This window comes from Eschscholzia californica, unplaced genomic scaffold, assembly GCF_041429995.1.
Source record: "Eschscholzia californica isolate CP2 unplaced genomic scaffold, dmEscCali1.0.p SCAF_1, whole genome shotgun sequence".
Lineage (NCBI taxonomy): Eukaryota > Viridiplantae > Streptophyta > Magnoliopsida > Ranunculales > Papaveraceae > Eschscholzia > Eschscholzia californica.
Window position 1 is genome coordinate 71,697,997 of NW_028238198.1, and position 14,382 is coordinate 71,712,378.

Consider the following 14,382-nt stretch of genomic DNA (forward strand, 5'->3'; position numbering starts at 1 on the left):
ACACTGACTGAAACGTTTTCACTTTTAGACCGATCAAAATTTCCACCGAAATCAAGATTTCATTTTTTGATTTAAAGGTGAAAATCTATGTGATAGCTACATATGTAACTGTTATAACAGTTATTTTAAAAACTGGCTAAAATCCTTTTTCATTGTATCACTTGGTTTTTCTTGTGTTGCAAAGTTGTATCACTTGGGTGGATATTGTGAGGAATTATACTGTTGGATTCCGAAAGGAGAGGCCCACAAATTATAAAATCTTATCTCAAACCAACCAATAAGACCTAACCTTTCAACTCCACCAAAATACTATCCTTTTGTCTAGGTTTTGCACCCCAAAAAAGTTAAAACTTATATTTCAATTCATAGAAAGAAATCAACAAGAGAAAGGCATGGCTCATTCATTGACTTCATCGCAATTGATTTCTGTACAAGCGTTCACGAACGGGCCTAGACAGAGGAAACCATCGCCACGCTTAGGGTTTCAAGGACACGAGAAGAACCTGCCAGATAGAACTCATCATACCCTAAAACATGATGATGCACAACATTCTCCATGCCTTATTAGTCGAAGGTACATTCTTTTGCTTCTACAGTTCGATGGTCAAAAATAGAAATATTTTAGAACCGATTTTTTCAATTTTTCTCTGGTTAAACGGTTCGCTAACGGTCAAGAAATAATAATCATTGTTATATTGGCCATTTAGCTCAATATGAACTTTCAAATAACGGAATGACTATAGAGGTCGTTTTTTTAACAATACAAAAGAACCTCATTCCGATTATGCGGTGGGTTATAATGATGCAGAACTTTGATTGGGAGCTTAACTGGCGCGATATTGAGCTCAAACATAGGTAACGAAGCAGCAAATGCAGCTAAGAGACCGCCTCCACCTCCGCCAAAGGAGAAAAAAGATCCTAACGTAAGTGGTGTTCAAGCAAAAGTTCTTGCTAGCAAGAAAAGAAAAGAAGCCATGAAAGAAGCTGTTTCAAAACTAAAGGAGAAAGGGAAGCCCACTGATCAATCTTCTCAATGAGTTCATGAAAACAAAGTTATCTACTTCTTGGTCAATTTAATATCCTCATTCGGATAATCTTAACATGTTCTTTATGACATTCAAAAGGTTGATGGTTCAATTTAGGCAATTTGTCCATGTTGTTATAGTATAATATATGTAGTTGCATCAATAATGAGAAACAATAGGCAATTTCTGGAAATAATGTGAAGTCATGCTCCTTCGTGTAATCTCAAACTTATCTATGTTGCCCTTTCTGAAAATAACCCTACAAACTAATGACCTAGGTTCAGAGAAGTGCGAGGGCGGACCCTAGGGGATGCTTATAACTGAAAAAGAAGATTAAAAGTAGCGTTGTTCTTCAACACCTAAAATATAACTTGGGAGATATAGAGAAGGGCTCTTGATAGCATAGGTCTTTCAGATCAACACATGTTAAAATCATATTACAAATTGTCTGATGGGTATTTTTTATAGATACAACCGAAGGATTAGTCTGTCTAGAGAAGTAGAGATCACTAAATGTAACCCCTGGCCAATTTTCTGAAGCTGAAAAACCTTCACTCTTCAGTAACCATGGAAATTGCAGAGTCAATCCCTGAAAAAATAGACAATAATTTGTTAAGGATAGATATTCCAATCGATCCCCTGAAGAATAACAACATAACCAATCCGTCCTGGTTCAAATTCGTGTGATGTTCGTGCAGAAATGCGCCAATAAATAAAAAGGTACACCAATCAAACTCTCTGCAACGAATTTACGAGTAAAGAAAAGGAAAAAGAAATTTACACATTGGAGTGTGTTCGGGAAGGCTGACGTATCTGGGGCAAGAGCTTTTTGAAGTAAGCATGTTGTCACCGCTCGAGTGCATCACGCAATCACGTGGCTGTAAACAAATGAGACATTTCAGAATCTCAATAAAAACGCGGGTTGCTTTTGTTATGTCATAATCTAACTTTTAAATCTGGTTCAGATTTATGTTTAAGTAGGGGTTTGTATGTTTCTGAAAATTAGTCTGCGTTTAAAAGAGAAATTATCGGAAGATTTGAATTCATTCGAGAAGAAATGTATTCAAGCATTCATCTTAAACAAGTGCTTTATATAAGGCTCGTAATTCATATCCAATAAATATATCAAGACTGTAGTTGAAACTAGTGTAATATGGATGCATGAGAATGAACAAAAGTGTAATGGCAACTGCAAATATAAAAAGTTGAGGACTAACCTTGAAATCTTTGTGAAAACATAACCGGAGCTCTTCTATTGCACCATGTGAGCAAACCAATTCTGGAGTTGCCCCAACAGCGTTTTGGATGGCTGAAATAATGCCTCCCAATGGGTATTTTTCATAGTTCGAAGCGACATACCCCTCCTCGCTCAGAATTTTCTGTCGTTGAAGATTTCATGGTAAACTTATAAAAGAACAACATAGACCATATCTAATAATGGAAGATCTAGTGAATACCAAATGAAGCCTGCAAATTATTAATGGATACAGGAACAAAGAGCACTTCTAAGACTAACCGTGACATTGTACTTGAAGTAGACATTAAGGGTTGTTATGAAGTAACCGTATTCATCTCGAACAACTGGGGAGGAACATGTTCCGTGTTTTTCTGCAATATAAATGTTATACAGCAGCAGTTATTATTGAAATTGAAGTTATATCATACCCAGATTTACACGTATACAACAAATAAACGTGCATATTTCAATGAGCTTGAAACTTGAGTCGTATGAGCAAGATGTATCTCTGTTTCAAGGCTTGAAACCAACTAAGGGCTACAATGAAGAAAAAAAGCAGCAGGATGTGATTGTAGTAGAGTAAGCTTTTGGAGTTTTAGGAAGTAAGGAACTTCAAAATTTCGTAAGACAACACAATGAATACTATAAAACGCCTAGTAAGTAGAAGAGGGGAAATGATTACCCCACTGCCGATGTGCGTTCCCCATTTGATTCATTATGAAATCATTCAAGGAAATATTGTTAGATATTTGCATAAGAGATGGTAGAGAAGAAAGAACACAATTTTTTTATATTCACCTCATGAGCCCAAAAAAGTCCTCTTCCACCGCTGCAGGTCGATGGCTTCCCACAACTTAAAGATGGCCAATACTTCTCAAGCGCTCCTCGTAATGTTGAGATCTAGATATATAGAAGAAACAACTGGTTATAACATTACCTTTAGCAAACCTTAGATTAACTGAAATCATTAGCTATCATGTATCTATTTGAGGAAAACGAGTCGCAGAGAAGTATTGGCCAATCCCAAAACATTTTTTTATGAAAAGAAATCCCAAAACATCATTAGGCCATTTTGAGGAAAACGAGTCGCAGAGGTATTATGAAATGATTAACTGAAATCATTAGCCATCATGTATCTATTTGCTAAGTGTTTTAAGGGAAGGAATCCGAACCCAATCTTCAAACAGAAAGATAGAACTCAAACATGAAAGATGCAGACCTCGTTTTCATCAAATCTGGATTGAGTGCAACAAGCTGGCCAGGTTCCGTCATTGTAGTCAGGCCATAGTCCATCTGCCACATGAGAAGATATTTTGAAACAAAATGAAGTTAATCACGCATAAAGACCTCATACGCTTGAGCAAAACACTTTAGGTTGCCAAGGAACAAGAGCCAATACATGATACTCTAGAATTCTTATGTTATAATATGTTAACCATTTTGTAGCTGTGATGTTACCTGTCTGCCAATGATACTGTAGGGGTTACCAAGGGTATAAGCGGAAAAAGTAATCAAGATTCAAGAAGCTATTTGACATGACATTAATTGATAAGTAGAACAAAATTAACAATTTGATTCAGGTTTTCAACTCAAAGAATAAGAACCTAATCATACTTACGGATTGTGAATTCAGTTGGAGCACCGGACCTGCAAAATGGGTAAATGATCAGTAATTTCCTTTTAGAAATGGCTAAGGCCCAAGAGAACTGATATATGCAAATAATCTGTTGACTAAACGAAATAGTGCCATTAGCATGCAGGACCAAGTTAGACCCTAATACGTATTAAACTAGTTACAATTCAACCAGCTTGATCTCGGTGAAGTAAATAGTTTAATATATAACATGATAATTGGCGACGTATCAGCATTCAACACTAGTAGGACATGAGATGAGGCAAGTGTGAAAAACAAACAAGACTATCAGCTATATAGATATTCCCTTCTCGTAGTTATTAAGTCCTCTATTTTACTTGTGTAAGGTTATACACAAAAGACGTTAACCTAGAGATGTATTTTACGATCCTAACACAGTTATACGCAAGTTCACACTAAATGTACATACAAAACCATACATAACACCTACTTAAGGGGCTGGATTCTAAGATAAGGGTATCCGAGTATCCGAAAACCCTAAATGGCACAAACTTGCTACCATCTTTTAGGCAAATGGACTAGATTATATCTTGTTTGATTGATCAAATCAATCGAAAAGAAACGATTTCATATTTTCATCAACTGATATCTCTTCATACATCAAACTAAAATAGAGAAAAAGAAATTTAACCCTAAGTTCTTATCTATCTTTAGTGTTATAACTCAGATGGGAATTCACCATCAAAAGAGAAAACTTAAGCTACTATTCCACCAAAAAAAACATAAATCAACCAATCCTAATACAGCAATTAGTTGAATAAACTAGACTAAAGCAAAACTAACCCAGATCAAATAAACTAAAACAGATAAATAACTGAATAGAAAAAGGGAAAGTTATTAAAAGCAAATAAAAGGGGAACCAAACAAACCCCCCAAAATTGAAAATTAGGTTAAAAAGGAAGGAACTTTACTTTCTGCAACAACCATTTGAAGCACAACAATGTCTTGTATTACGACATAGAGTACCAGGCCATTGAAGAGACAATGCAAAGTAATCAAATTCTCTCTGTTCTACTAAGAAACTTGCATGAATCTCAAAGAAACAAAAGGTCAATAGGATCAATAGAAAAGAGAGATGGGTTTTAGAAAGAGAAACCATTTGTTATGATTTTTTCTGTTTCTATCTCTCTTGAAATCAGATTAAAAACAGGAGGAGCTGAAATTTATATTTTTATAGATGTCGTTTTAGAGAGAGAAAGAGAGAAGACTTATACGGCAAACAATTGTTAAATTACTCTATTACCCCTTAGATTTTTCATTCATTCTTTGGGTTAATTGCAATTTGGCCTCCCATTTTTGAACAACTAGAGAATTTAGCCATCACATTTGTCTAGCATTTATGAAATGATCCCCAAAACATTTTCTTGCCTTCTTTTTTATCGAAAAATAGTTGTCCGAAGAAGTTTTGTTGGCCATCTGCCGGTGATCTTCAATCCTAAAGATAATTATTTATTTCATATCTCTTCTTCTTTTCTCCTTTCACTGCCATCACCATAATCTCTCTTAACTCTGTTGGGGATTCTTCTTGCTGAAACCCCTACATGGTTTCACGACTTGTGACACTCACCAAGGTGTGTAGTTGTTAGGATGAAGTTACTCCCTCAATTAACATTCATCTTCTTCTTCTTCTTGTTCTTACACTCCTTTATTATATTTTTTTTACTTTATTTTTGTTTAGTATCCGAATGTGCACTTTGTAATCTGAAAATTGTGACTCTACTTGTTATTTGAATTTTCAAGGATTTACACATACATACCTACTTGACATGAATTTATTTGTTAGGATTTTTTAGTTCATTTCAAACTCCAATAAAAACTCACACGCATCATAAAATAACGCTAGTCTCCCACATTCTTAAGGGATTTACATACCTGACTATCTATATGTCTAGAATTTTGAATTTTAATTTTTGTGAAAAGGTCATCGTGGACAAGCAAACGTACCCAAAAGTGTATCCCTCTACATAACATAAAAGTGCACAACTTTTACCAAGTTCAATGCCATATCTTAGGAAAAAATTGTAGTGTACTAAGTGTCAGTATTTTCTCTCCCATTGATTTTAGGATCCAAGTTACTAAATCACTTTGAACCCAGACCAACCCTGGATACTTGTCTATGCAATTCATAACTATATTACTCGGGTGCTGTTTTTTCTTAATTCAGATTTGACTCATCTAAAATGGTTTATTCAAAGGTGGTAATGAAGACGTAGGTTTGTAAATAATTTATGTAATGCATAATACGCTCAATTGGTCCGAAATAACACTTACGAAACTAGCGAAGTATCAAAAAAGTTCAAATGGGCTAGTATCAATCTCTTGCTTAATAAATAAGAATTCAACCAAGTTCAACAGAAAAAAAAAAAATTCAACCAAAAACTAAAATAAAAAGAGAAAATAGTCCGCTTTTTGTCACTCATATGTATTCAATAATAACTAAATGTAAATAATACTCTAGTGTGACCAGGGGATGTAGACATTTAGGGGAAACTTTGAAGTGAAGTAAACCCATCAGTTTTTGGAAGAGGTTGTAGAAAAGAATATAGGACGTCCAAATAAAAGAGATATTTTGAATTTGAGTCTTACATACCCGTAGGTAGGGGGAGGACTCGGTCTGGCTCGGACCGGTCAGGTTCATATCATTTCTCGGCCCGAGTCGGGTCGATCGGGCTTTCAAACTCTCTGCTCATTCGGGTTCTCAAGTTTGATCGGGCGGGTTATTTTAAAAATCTTAGTGTCCAAAATCTGTCTAAGCCCGTCAAACCTTTCGGTTTTCTCGCGTATCAGGCGATCGCGTATCGAGTTTTCACCAAAAATTCGAAATATTTCGGTCGAAGTGAGCTATTTCTATTTCCATGGTACCAAAATTTCCATCGAAACAATTTAATTAAGTTTTTCTTAATAATGTTTTGTCAAAGGACACCTCCGACAATAATATATGTATATACATTTATTATATATTTAAAATATTTTAAAAAAATGTCAAAGTACATTTAATCTATTTTATACATCATTTCACCAGCGGTCACTACCATATTTTGTCACCATCGGCACCACCACCATATAACCGTCACATTCACGGTCCACCATCAATACCTATATGTGGTAATGTGTAATTATGTGTTATTTATATCTATTATATAAAACGCAATGTTTTTTGCTGACTGGGACAAGTCGAAAGACAAATCTGGTCGTTCGTTGCGATTTCTATTAAATCTCGGTCATTAGATATATTACCCACCCAGAAAAAACAAAATTCATTCACCCACTGAATGGAAGAGAGTAAACAAGATGGTGAATCCAGACCGTTCACCTCCCCCGTTAATGAGGAATCGTGGGTTCAAAATTCATTAATGAGAAAGGCTTTGATAACACACTCTCTCTTTCCATTTACTACCTACGTTTTTTAGAAACGGAAGTGGGATGCCTCTCTTATTGTCTTGCTTTGACTACCCTCTTCTCCCTCATTGAAATCAGTTTTAAAATCCTCCATTGAAATCAGTTTTTAAAACCTTTCGTTTCGCAAGTATCATTTTGGTCTTCTTCAAGAATGAAATTTTAGGTTGTTGAGGCTGATTTTAGGTTGTTGATGCTGATTTGAGGTTAGTTTATATTTTATAACAGTAAATTTTTTGAATAGGTTGTTGGTGTTGATTTGAGGCTTAGTGGATTTGCATGTCATCCGTCCTTTAAAAATCAGTGAAAATGAGTCATTAAGTCAAGAATTTTGTCCAGAATTTTGTCATTGTAGCACTCCCCTTTTCTAATAGTGAGTTTCTGAGATTATTTCATGGTTATTAGAGATTTTAATCTTGGTATTCGTTTCCTAATTTTCCTTAATAGCTAATTTTCTTCAGTTATGATCTAAAGATGAGTTACGATCTAAAGATCAATGAGTTGTTTCATGTTTGGGGGGCGCCAATAAGTAGTTTGCAGGTAAGATATTTATTTGAGGTTTATTCGGTAAGTTTCTCATATACGCATTTGGAGGTATACATTACCATTCTATTTAGATTGTTAAGTTTGTTATGAATTGGGGTTTTAAAGTGTGAACATCTTGGTTTGTAATAGTTTTGTTGGAGCTGCAGAAGTCGCAGGAACTGGTTTTGCTGCTACTATTACTGGTTTCTCTTATATTGTAGAATGCATTTAGAGGTATGTCTTACCGCACACTTAGTGTTCTACAAAATTGCTAGCTGAACTCATTACATTACCCCTTTTTTCTTATAGTTTAAGAGGAACTACATATGACTAGAATTTGTAACCATTTGCACTCTTGAGAATACGAAAAGAACTTGGATATGATTAGAATAATCAATTTTAGGAGTTTTGCTGTGTTGTGGCGCAGTTTCAATTCAATTTTTGTTCTATGATAATCTTTGTGTTTCAAAGTACTGATAACATATTACCGTCGAAAAACAGGAAAATGGTCATTCATCAATGTGTACTTGGATATTGGGCACTGGTTGGTGGAAATCTTGAGCTCCTGTCGACCCGGACGTTGTCTTTGTGGTTGGATTCTTGTGTATTTGTTTACTAGGAGGCTTCATTTACATCAACAGGTTAGAACTCTTTCAGAATACATTTTACTATTTTTCTGTCTAGGAATAATACTCTTCATTATGGTCTTATATGATATATAAATCTCATTTGAAACTAAGACTACCCATTATATTCCAAACTCTAAACGGGTGACCACACTTATCACCTGATACCTGAATAACCGACTGAGTTGTGTACAATGGTGAAAGCTTTCCTCCGTGGATATCATAGAATTACGTGATTTTCATATGAAAAGGTTATGGTATCCACAAGGTGATTTTGTTTTGTAAAATTTAGTTCTGACCAATATGAATGGCCGATTCGGATTGATTTTGGATTTATTTGAATCAGAGAACAATAAGTCTTAGTCTAGAAGTTTATGAATCTACCAAGTATATATCTTTATGGGTTTAAAATGTAGTCGAGCTTGTTTACTCAAAACAAAGAGTACTGTATCATTTGCTACTTGTGATCATCAGCGAAAAAAAGACTACATCCCGCTTCCTATTCTGAACAGACATCATTCTTCCTTCGAATCTAAGACTAAAAACAACATGTAACATTTTACCACATAAAACAAAAAAGTGGATGACTAGAATGGTTCATATAACCTTTATTAACCTTAAAGATGTCCATTAGAAAAGAAAAGATAATCATAAGTTTACTTGTATCAAGACAGTAGTATAATATTTTGACAAACTCTTGGAGTTGGTAAAATGAAGAATTGCTCATCTGGGGCTTCACCAAGTACACGCCTATATATAGAGGAGACAATATGGTGTTGTGCTTAACTAGGTTTTGTTGGGACTGCTGGGTCAAGTTATGCAGAAAGTAGAGGTTAACAAATTCTCACTTAGAATCGGGAACATCTTAACTGTCATGTCAGTTAAGATGGCATTTTCTGGTAGATTTGGGAGGTCTTATAAGGTAAAGCATGTCACAAAATGTTGCATCGACTCTTCAGTCTCCTTTAGCTATAATGCTCAATGTTGATAAACTATGCAGGAAAAAGAACCATATGACCTGGTTCAAGTTGATAAATTGTTCCAGAAAGCTTTAAAGCAAGAAGTTGATTATTTCTTTGTTCATCTTTTTTTTTTAATTAATTATCTGATTTCTAATTTTATTTGGACGATAATGTGTTCAGTGTTTATGAAAATGGAGAACCATCTAAATGAACATAAGATTTGAGTTGCAGATTTTGTTTCGGATGGAAATACTCTGGTTAAAAGTTGGGGATTTTATGAAGAGATTGTATAACAGAAAGTTGTGAAGCCGATCTGCTCTCTGTTGGATATCATTCAGTGCCATCTTAAGGGAGTCTTTTTGGAGACGTTAGCCTTGATGCATATGTCAAAAAGAATATAAAAGACATGTAATTTGAGCTGATTCTGAAAATGTTAAATAGGTATATGGGTTTAGTAAGCGTGAATATTATTGTATCGATGAATTAATTTTGTTATGTTTCGTTATGATTTATTCTACTTTTTTTTAGCGTTGGTAGATGTAGGATTGGTGGCTTTGGTGGATGGTTGTGTAGAATTGGAAGATCAAAATGAGTTCGGAAGAGAGAAATGTTCTTTCCATTTAGGAATCTAACTACTGACTATCTCTTCTTTTAGGGACATTTAAGTGTTCAATTTGAAATTCTTTTTGAAGATTTGTCTCTTTTTTCTTTTGCTAGGTTATAAAGGAGTTTGTTTCCTGCATGAGGGTACCAATCCAGCCTTTTTATTTGATATATAAGATTTGACAAATAATTTTATTTTCACGGATTTGAATAATTTAGAAGGGATGTAATATTCTTTCTTACAAACTAAATGCATTAGACTATAAGATTATTGTATTTGCTAACTAAGTAATGCACCCAAAGATATTCGCCGTGCCGGAGGCACGGGTTATACCTAGTCTATATAACAAAACAGAAAGGGTTTATAGTGACTGGGACAAAATAATGAAAGCGCTGACTAGGATAAAATAAATGAAAACTGACTGGACTAGTGCTGACTTGGACAATGTTATATCAAAATCCAATGGTCACTTCCTTCCAAAAGTCCAACCCATTAAACCAAAATTAATGATCGTAAATGTGTTACAGACCATTCATCTCCTCCCTTTTACTTTAACATCCTCCATCTTCAAGGGACATATCCTAAATAGCTTCTTCTTCTTCAATTTCATGGTTGTCCAAATTTCCATTCTTAATGAAAATTTAGAGAGAAAAATTACAAAATTATACAAAGAGGTATAGGATTAAATTTCAATTTTCTTCATTTTGGTCTTCATTTCTTGCATGTATTCTTTTTGTTTTCTTTGTTCCAACTTGAATGAAAATTCGCTCCATTTCGATCATAATCTATGCATTTGGTTTAGAGATAATTAGGCTTTCGATGAATGTGTACCTAAACCCTTAATATTGCCTTCTCAATTTGATTTTCCTTTCACGACAATTGCTTTATTCACTCTCAGCTATTTTTGTTTTTTCAATGCAAATGTTTTTTATGATGGTTTTGTTACACCTCTCTTTTCTAATCTGTTTTGTAAAAAAATTTAGTCGATGGATCTGTGATGAGTCATGAAAATGTCTCATCTGAGTCTCATAACTCAGGCTAGTTAGTCCAATTCGAGCCTTTACTCTGATAATTTGTTTGTTTCTCTTTCCAGGTGTCTTTTACGGAGTTCAGTGTGAAAAACGGATAAAAACGAGAGAAAAACACGTGCTAGGGGTATTTTGGTCATTTCTTGATTATGGTAATTTTGGTTAACGATGCTCGGTTGAAAAGTAGAGTGCAAGACGAACTCGCAAGTGAAAACGAAAGTGGAATCGGAGTCCGGAAGAGAGAGTTAGCCCAAGTCAAAGTCTGGGTCAAATCAGTTGACCAATCTGTTAGAGGACATGTGGCGCCCGTCTAGCAGGATGATATGGTGTAATCTGACGGCAATGGTGAATATTCGGGATACTATTGGGCATTGCGGGTCATACTCGGGAATTTTCTGGGGACATGATTCGGTACCTGCTAGCACCCAAACTTCGTTGCTCCACGTGTATATCTAACGGACAAGGAGATGGGCAGGCAAGATCGGACGGTGATGTAATCTTTCTTGGTTGCTCCGTGATGTAGGGAATCATCCCTTATTGACAGCTTTAAACCGATTGGTAATTCCTTCCCCAAATTAGTAGGAAATCCCATCCTTTATCTCTTTCTATCTTTATCTCTTCTCTACCCTCTCGTCATTCATAGTAGAAAGAGAAAGAGATGAACCGAGAGGAGTGGATGAAGATAGAAAGAAATCAAGAGCAGACTCCTAGAAGGGAAACTAACAGAGAGAGATCAAGTGAGATTTTAAGATTAAAGGAAGGAAGAATCGGCTGGAAATTTTGGGATAAATTTAGAGAGAGAGATTAGTGAAATATTTTATTTCTTATCTCTCTCATCTCTATCTTCTGGAGAATGAAAACAGTAGAGAGAAATGGATTGACAGAGATGAAATCAAGGACAAGATATTAAAGAAACAGTTGGAGATTCATTTCAATCTCTATTTTCAGAGAAAGATTTCACACAGTAGAGAGAGAGAGAGAGCTAAACAGGGTATTTACAAATGAAAGAGATGAGATTGATGGAGATATTTGATGAATAGAGATGGAAATTTTTAGAGAGTAATCACAGGAAGATTTCTCATGGTGATTGGGAATAGAAGAAAGAGAAAGAAACATATTAGAGAGAGAGAGATTGAAGATATTTGAGAGAGAGAAAGATATATGACAGAAACAGAGGGTATTGGATTAATTAAGAATCTCTTCTTCTTTCTTATCCTCTCTCTATATAAAGAGAGGACAGAGACAGTTCAATCTCATCTCGGTTTTGGGGAGATCATCACCCTCTAAAGCTCAACAAAATCAGAAATACTAGAGAGAGAGAGAGAGAGAGAGAGAGAGAGAGAGCATCTTGGTTTGTAAAGAACACAAGAACAGAGTCAGTTTCTATCATCTCTTAGGCTCAATAAAAACAGGAATTGGAAACCGAATTATTACCATCTTCTATTTTCAATTCTTTTCCTTATGTAATCCTATCTTTTTTGTGAGAGAAAAGAGAGAATAACAGAGAGAGAGAAAGAGTGATTGTAGAGTGAGATTAACAGAGAAATCCAATGAAATCAGAGAGAGAGAGTTTGTTTCTATTTCTTAATTTAATCAATATCTTCTCTTTCTATTGGGTTGGTGTTTGATTTCTGGATCGAAAGGAAAAGAAAAGAGAGAAACAGTAGAGAGGTTTGAAGAAGAACAAAACAGTAGGATAGAGGAAATTTTGTTAGAGAAGGAGACCCTGTTTGGGTCGGAACTTCTGCTGGAAAATAACAATCCAACTTTGCTGGAAAGTTATTTTCTCCAGGGGAGTGTTTGGTTCACAGAAGGAAAATCATTTTCCCGCGATAAAAAGTTTAGTTCATCTCCTTTTCCTTTCCTATTCATCATACTTATTAGTTACTTGATCATGATTAGCTAAACTCTCTTTGACTTAGGGTTCTTGGTGAAGTCTGAAAATATTTTGATGATAATCCTTTTCATGGTTTAATATCTTAAATGCCTTAATAGTTATAATATTAAATTCTTAGTGTTGACATAGGGAGATTTCTTCATTAGCTATGCATTTGATTTGATGGCTCATGTTTAGGTTAAGTCCTTTAATGAGTCATGCTTATAAATTGATAGTTAATAGTTGCGACTTTTTATTTTAAAACTTCGAGTTTAGACTTTAGTGTTATTCGGCTTTAACTAGAACATTTTCCGGGGTTTGGTACATTCGGTTACCAAAACTTGAGTGATAAAGAAGATATGCTTGATTAGATCATCATTAATACATGTTAAGATGGATTCCAAAAACCCTAGGCCCATTTGAGTTCATACATTTGTTTTAGTATTTCATTATTTTATCTTAAAAACTCAATTTTAAAAAGAAAAACCGTGACACTTCCAAGTCTTAGAATAGGTTCACTTAGTCTCTGAGGAACGAGCCGGTCTTACCGGAACTATTACTTGACGCCCGTATACTTGCGGGTGGAGACCTATTTAGGAAACTTTCTAGGCCCATCAATCTGCGGAAGAAGTGATACAGGCTCGTCCAATATATATTGTCGTTGTGGATTTGTAAGTTTTGATTACGGATATAATATATATGTATATATTTTTTTTTTAGAAGATAAAATAGTATCATTAATGAAAAAACAAAACAATGCAATGGTAGAAGCCTAGATGGCTAACCATCCATTACACAGACAATAGACAAGAAACTTTATATTTTCATTGATCACTTTATATTTCAATCTTCGCTCCGTAGTCAAAGGGAGATGTATACAACACATGTTAATTCTTGAACTTGTATGCAGGTTCCAATCTTTGGAACTTACCAGGATCGTTATATTATTAGCATTAAAAGGTACGCACATCTTCAGGAAAATGGTGATATTCTATGTACAATATACTTTTATTATTTGAGTTATATGCTTAGAAAGTTGGTTTACGTTGTAGTTAGAGAATTATCGTCTTAGTTTTTCTTAATGAATTTTCAGTTTGGTTTACGTTGTAGGTTGCGTGATTTTGGAATCAACCAATGGGGCCGAATATCAATTACTCATATGTGCTATGAAAATCCAAAATAGTTTTTTTTTTCTTGAAAGCAAATCCAAAACAGTTTGGGTTATAGCATTGTCAAAGGATACATTTGCGTTTCTTGTTAAGAAAACTCAAAGATAAATTATTCAATTTACCTCAACTTAATTCTTTTGATAGATCATTGATGACTTTCTCTTCCCATGATGTTTTTATTTTATAGATGAGAGAACAATTGATGGCTGAAAATAAGCTGAAGTGTAAGAAAGTGAAGGTGGAATCTTTTACATAATTCTCTCTATTCAATTTCTTTGTT

General features: G+C 34.7%; 2 protein-coding genes and 1 long non-coding RNA gene across 4 annotated transcripts; 2 read left to right on the forward strand and 1 right to left on the reverse strand.

Moving 5' to 3' along the window:
- The first annotated feature begins 287 nt into the window (after positions 1-287).
- Positions 288-1,218, forward strand: LOC147568842 (uncharacterized). 2 transcript variants are annotated; one of them, XR_015231128.1, is made up of 3 exons: positions 288-574; positions 809-1,131; positions 1,180-1,218. XR_015231128.1 is itself a non-coding variant. In XM_086655233.1 (2 exons), the coding sequence occupies exons 1-2, from the start codon at positions 393-395 to the stop codon at positions 1,035-1,037; spliced, it is 411 nt and encodes a 136-aa protein (XP_086511359.1). In that variant the 5' UTR covers positions 292-392; the 3' UTR covers positions 1,038-1,218. The 2 variants fall into 2 exon arrangements, 1 of the variants encoding a protein (XP_086511359.1); XM_086655233.1 differs by having other exon boundaries at positions 292-574; positions 809-1,218.
- Positions 1,219-1,406: 188 nt separating this feature from the next.
- Positions 1,407-5,095, reverse strand: RNS2 (ribonuclease 2). Its single transcript, XM_086655234.1, has 9 exons — positions 4,828-5,095; positions 3,881-3,909; positions 3,482-3,555; positions 3,061-3,162; positions 2,945-2,948; positions 2,542-2,633; positions 2,243-2,404; positions 1,807-1,903; positions 1,407-1,614 (listed from the first exon to the last, which is right to left on the reverse strand). Exons 1-9 carry the CDS (start codon positions 5,013-5,015, stop codon positions 1,577-1,579), a joined length of 786 nt encoding a protein of 261 aa, XP_086511360.1. The 5' UTR covers positions 5,016-5,095; the 3' UTR covers positions 1,407-1,576.
- A 2,032-nt stretch (positions 5,096-7,127) lies between these two features.
- LOC147568844 (uncharacterized) lies at positions 7,128-10,001 on the forward strand. The gene is made up of 6 exons (XR_015238481.1): positions 7,128-7,518; positions 7,760-7,852; positions 7,988-8,071; positions 8,339-8,478; positions 9,657-9,866; positions 9,963-10,001. It is a non-coding gene; the product is annotated as an uncharacterized LOC147568844 (long non-coding RNA).
- The last annotated feature ends 4,381 nt before the right edge of the window (positions 10,002-14,382 follow it).

Bases quoted from the DNA above. Each gene is read 5' to 3' on its own strand.
- LOC147568842 (XM_086655233.1), top strand. From the start codon at position 393: ATGGCTCATTCATTGACTTCATCGCAATTGATTTCTGTACAAGCGTTC. The intron at 575-808 runs GTACATTCTTTT...ATAATGATGCAG, and splicing joins CCATGCCTTATTAGTCGAAG to AACTTTGATTGGGAGCTTAA.
- RNS2 (XM_086655234.1), bottom strand. From the start codon at position 5,015: ATGGTTTCTCTTTCTAAAACCCATCTCTCTTTTCTATTGATCCTATTG. The intron at 3,910-4,827 runs GTAAAGTTCCTT...CCCATTTTGCAG, and splicing joins TCAAATGGTTGTTGCAGAAA to GTCCGGTGCTCCAACTGAAT. The intron at 3,163-3,481 runs GTCTGCATCTTT...CTATATATCTAG, and splicing joins CCAGATTTGATGAAAACGAG to ATCTCAACATTACGAGGAGC.